This window comes from Limulus polyphemus, unplaced genomic scaffold (assembly GCF_000517525.1).
Source record: "Limulus polyphemus unplaced genomic scaffold, Limulus_polyphemus-2.1.2 Scaffold456, whole genome shotgun sequence".
NCBI classification, from domain to species: domain Eukaryota; kingdom Metazoa; phylum Arthropoda; class Merostomata; order Xiphosura; family Limulidae; genus Limulus; species Limulus polyphemus.
Window position 1 is genome coordinate 536224 of NW_013666066.1, and position 5902 is coordinate 542125.

Here is a 5902-nt window from a genome sequence, read left to right on the forward strand (position 1 = left end):
TAAATACTCTACATACTGTACCCTATCCTTGGTGTAGTAAATACTCTACATACTGAACCCTATCCTTGGTGTAGTAAATACTCTACATACTGTACCCTATCCTTGGTGTAGTAAATACTCTACATACTGAACCCTATCCTTGGTGTAGTAAATACTCTACATAAATACTCTTTTTGTTTGATTCATTCCAGCACAAAGCATATGTGTTGAAGTTTGATCCCTTATTCCTTGTAGGATGCATGTGTTAAAAAAAGTATTTGAAGTTTTGATTTTAAAGATAAATAACGATAAAGTTCTCCTATTTTAGCACTGTTAATTATTAGGAAGCCTATTAGGTTATCATCAAAGTCATGTTAATACTGTAATATCATTTCTTTCCATGTCCCTACTGACGAAATGGTATAGAAAAGTGTGTCAAAATTAAGATGCAAGCACACAGTTGTGTGTACAAATCTGCTCTTTGAAGTTGAACAAAAAAAGACATGTTTGAAGCTTAAAAGAAAATTTCTAAACTCAAATAAACTTTTCCTGTGTGAAAGTCACCAGTGTACATTGTCAATGCAACTATGTTGCATCAATGACTCATTCTTTACTTGAAATATCATGTTGTATGATATGTACAGTTAATCAGTCTCTCTGTCGTGAAAACAACCCGTGAAAGAGGTATAAAGCACTAAAAGACCTAGTGATAATAATTCATAATACTAAATCACATATCATCTGTATAATGACATATTAGAAGATACAGTACCATGATATTAAATGTGGTAAAGCATAATATCATGACACAATGAAACGGTTTAATTGCCAATACTCTCTATAGTTAAATGTAAGACTAAATACAAAATGTATAATTGAAAAACAACAACAACAAGGTTTTCTACTATTTTTTACATAAAACTTTTTATCTTGCACAGCTCCTTTAAATGATCGGCCAGTTCATACTTACAAGTGGAAAGTTTCGTTGTATTTTGGAGACCAGTTATTGTTTTTGGATTTAGTAGCATGTTTCCGTTTCTTGTTGCTCAAATTGGGACCTATCAGATTAACCTCTACAAATGGTCGAAACATGCTGGTGTTTGGCCAGCGAAGGTCATTTGCAGCAACCACTGGAAAAACATTATCAACATTAACTTGGCCAGTTAAAGAAAAAAAGGGGATAATACAATATAAACTATATACTTCTATGATTATACAAGTTTTCCAATGTGCTGTGCAGCAATGCATAAGAAAAGAGAACCAAACAATTAATGTGATATCGGGTCAGTTAAAAGTAACATGTACGGTTCTGCTATGTGAGTCTGCAATACGTTAAGGGAAGTATTAATACATAGTATTTCATTTGTATCGTGTTGAATCTGCTACCAAAAAATAAAATCAGGTTTCCAAAATGGAAAAAAATAAAGCTGTAAGTTGCCCAGGGAGAAACCAAAACCGCTAAGACAGGAACCAGCTTAAGAGTGATTCAATACAAACTGAAGTGAAAATGCAAAACCATGAAGCTCATTTTCAAAGATTTATACTTCTCCGAGCATTTTGTTCCATTCTTTCCAAAATAAAATAAAAATACCCTTTCAAACTATAAGATTGGAAATGAACAACATAACCACATTCATAAAGACTTAAACTAAACACCAATTCTGATTTTGTAACTTTAACAGATGTTTTTATTCTACTGAAAAAAAAAGGAGGTCTTAATTTACATTTTCACACCAAAATCCAGAATTGTATGTCAACTGGTCCGGCATGGCCAGGTGGTTAGGGCACTCGACTCCCAATCTGAGGGTCACGGGTTTGAATCCCTGTCCTACCAAACATGCTCGCCCTTTCAGTTGTGGGGTGTTATAATGTGATGGTCAATCCCACTATTTGTTGGTAAAAGAGTAGTCCAAGAGTTGGCAGTGGGTGGTGATAACTAGTTGCTTTCCCCTCTAGTCTTTTACTGCTAAATTAGGGATGGCTAGTGCAGATAGCCCTCGTGTAGCTTTGTGCAAAATTCAAACTAACAAACAAGTATTTCAACTTTTTAGACAATTACAAATCTAAGCAATAACACAGATTGGATATGACCCAATGGTGATACTTTCCACAATCTCAGAGCAGTACTACTAAGAATTCACTTTCAACTTGGTGTGTTATTTAGCTTTTCACCCATCATGTTAGTCCTCTATAAACATTTAGTTTACTGAAAACTATATACACTGTGCGAGTTCTTTCTTTATTTTAACTTCCTTTAACAGATACGTTATACGGCAAGTCTGATATGCACTATGCGAGTTCTTTCTTTACTTTAACTTCCTTTAACAGATACGTTATACGGCAAGTCTGTAAAAACTTTATTCGTCTAATCACACTGTTAAGGTGATACAATGATGCACACATTACCATAAGTAATATTCCACTTTTATGGGTGACGGGACAACTAGTTAACAGCCCTTTAATTATTTCTCTAAAAAAAAAGGTGTTTCTCTCAGAACTTTTATTTTTTTATGTTTAATTACCAAATTGTTATTTACAACGGTAACTATTTCTGTAAGGAAGAGACAATCGGGAAATATATATATTTTTACAGGTAAACAGGGGAGTACCATTAACAGTGAACCAGTATCTTTTTAAAACTGTGTGCTATGCATTATCAATGTTCTCAAGACTGTCCCATTGCCTGAATGCTGTGTTAATATGTTTACAATCCTCCAGTCAATAGTGCAATCATTAAAGTTTTCTTTATGTTACTACTAATCATGCATGTGTTTCTAATTGTTATTGGCTGAGGTAGTAGTCTATCTACAATTCTGACCAATAGGGAAGCTTCTTATCACTCTTAAGGCAGTGAGATTTGATAAGCAGCCATGTAAACTACAAGATAGGGAGAAATTTAATTAATTATTATTATTTTAAGCTGTTGAGTTTAGTGACATCTGCATGTTATTTACAAAACTACTCAGTAAATTCACATTTACTAGGTGTACAATGGAAACAATTGTAAATTCGTTTTCAGTTTTCAGGAAAGATAAAAGTAATAGTTTAATGCAGGGTTTCTTCATTTATCTAAAAGGCTGTATTTTTTTGTCTTTGGCTTTTAGTATTTTCTTGGATATAGAAGACCATTGAAATAAAAAATATTAGTTTCAATTGCACATATTTTATGTCAAAGACAGCCTTAGATCTCATTTTTAACTATCCAGCTTCCCATGGTCTGAGAAGTTCCTGGATCTATGCTTATTTTTACTCATCATTTTCTGGTGCATCGCCAATTTAAAAAGTACTACATGCCTCTCAGGACAACATAAGCTTATTACCAAATAATTTACTTTCATCTTCAAAGGAAATATCAAAAATATAACAAGCTGAAAATTCAACACTTTTTATTATATATTCAAATTCAATTCCACAGTACCAGCATTTATATCAAAACATAGTTAAAGCATCCAATATCAGACAGCTCTTTTTGAAACACAGTTATCAAAACCAGTAAACAAAGAACACATCTTTACGTGTATTAGCATACATAATGTTCTCTAATTATTTTATGCAGTTTGTACATTTACAAATCCAAATATCTTAAGATTTACTTCATAAATTGATTAGATTTTCTGCAACTGAAGAGAGATACATTTTGTTCCTCTTACACTTTTTTTCAAGCAGATGTTCTTCCAAAGTCAAGAAAGCACTGTTTATTTATAATCAAGTAAAATCTACAATGCCACTTACTAATAATGAGAAGTTAAACACTAAATTAATTGCCAGTAAATGCATCATCAGACAAAACCATGGTTGTAATAAATGAAATACTTGTAAAATGTACAGTTGTCTTTATCTTCCTCAATCTTGTAATTATGGCGTTTCACCAAGTACTAGTGGTTTCAAGTAACAATTACTTAAAATGATTTTGCTCATTATAATTCGCTACTTCTCCACACATGAATGATGCTGAAAGATACTAGTTTAAATACTTTGAATTTAAAGAATAACTTTTCATACTGACAAAGTTTGTTTGTTTTGTTTTAGTACAATGGTACACAATGGACTATATGTGTTCAGTTCACCACAGGAAATCAAATCCCGAATTTTAGCATTGTGAACTTATCACTGACCCACTGGTGGAAATACTACCAAAGTAAACAAGTCTTTACAACTGAGAAAGAGAATATTTTGATTTTCAACATGTTGTTGTTCATCATTAGAGTAATCAAGGTAAATTATAAAAACTAACTTTGTCTCTAGTTTTGTTTTTTGAATTTCACGCAAAGCTACACGAGGGCTATCTGCGCTAGCCGTCCCTAATTTAGCAGTGTAAGATTAGAGGGAAGGCAGCTAGTCATCACCACCCACCGCCAACTCTTGGGCTACTCTTTTACCAACGAATAGTGGGATTGACCGTCACATTATAACGCCCCCATGGCTGAAAGGGCGAGCATGTTTGGTGGGACGGGGATTCGAACTCTCGACCCTCAGATTGCGAGTCGAGCGCCCTAACTACCTGGCCATGCCGGGCCTTTGTCTCTAGAAAATTAAGTTAACATTATTTATAAAATAAATATTTCTAGTTACCTTTAATGGTAATTTTATGTTCTCCAGTGCCTGGATGAGTGAAGAGATCAACTTGAACAGAAACTTCACCCACACTTCCTTCTTCAGTGGCTGGAATTTCTGAGAAATAACACAAACACATGTTTCATTACACTACTACCCATATCTACTGAAGAAAAGGAAACACTTTTTCTGGAATACTACATAAAATGTATATTGAAAGTTTTTTTACACTGTTGTGTTGCTTTACATTAACAAACCAGACAGAAAGGCCAAATCTGGATCACCTCAACATCACATTTAGAAGTAAAATGAGACAACTCTGTTGCCATAGCTAAAAAAATCAAAGTTCCAATTTTAAATATGCAAGAATACTTAGATACTGTAAATTAAATTTTGCATTGCCCATGATTTATCCTACTTGTGGATACAGCTCTAACTATTGAGGTACAATAGCCATCTTTATTTTGTGTATCTGCACTTTTTTCTATGATTTTTTAAAGGACATAATACATATCGGAGACCGTCAACAGTTTTTATGATTCTCACTCAGATTTTGATGTCACTGGGGATGCATAACATTTTTTATACATTCAGATGCTCTTGAGATAACCCTTTTAGATCAACATGTCCAATTTGTTTTGAAATTTCTGTGTGAACTTCTTGGCATATGGAAGGAATCAGTAATATGCTGTAGATATTTCCTGGATGATTTTCATTCCAGAGCAAAATATATCATTCTGACACCTGACCTTACTTACCTGGCTAAGTACTACAAAGAGCTTTAACTTTTATTTGTCCCAAGTGTGAACTGAAAAAATGGTTCCTGCAGCTGCTCCTGATTACATATTAACTCAGCTTGTACTACTGAGTGACTCTGTATCTTCTTTGGTTAAATAAGACACTACAATCTTTATAGTTATAGTGACAACATATTTACAAAGTTTTTTAAAGTAATACAGAATGGTCCAAAAGTTAGCTGATCAGGGTAATCATTGTAACTGTTTCTAATTAATGTAGAAAAAGAAACAACAGCACACAGACTGACCAAGAAACAACGTGTTTTGGTGCTGCATGTCAGTTATCTTCTACACAAGAGAGATTTAAATATGGGGGCAACTACATTTTTTGGACAACTCTCTATATTTGCCTGGATCTCCCTTCCTCCTCTCTATAGTTGTCACTGTGCAGGCAGTTTCAACCTACGTACTAAGTGGGCGATGTTGGCTAGTTCAAATCAATCATAAGTATTGTCTGAGCCTTTAGTAGTTGACATCATGGAAGAATGGCACGTGTAAAGTGCATATGTCACCAGAAAATGGTATCAACACTACACGAATAAACACGAACACAACAGAAGAGTAGGCTAAAG

General features: G+C 33.9%; 1 protein-coding gene across 6 annotated transcripts in view; it reads right to left on the reverse strand.

The window, feature by feature from the left end:
* Positions 1-5902, reverse strand: part of LOC106458402 (protein unc-13 homolog B-like) — a 48492-nt gene that overhangs the window by 3713 nt on the left and 38877 nt on the right. For all 6 annotated transcript variants that reach the window (XM_022384608.1, XM_022384611.1, XM_022384610.1 and 3 more), the window contains 2 exons: positions 4552-4650; positions 950-1109 (listed from right to left, as the gene is read on the reverse strand). In XM_022384608.1, the coding sequence (XP_022240316.1) occupies positions 950-1109; positions 4552-4650 (259 nt within the window). The remainder of the gene's footprint in view (positions 1-949; positions 1110-4551; positions 4651-5902) is intronic.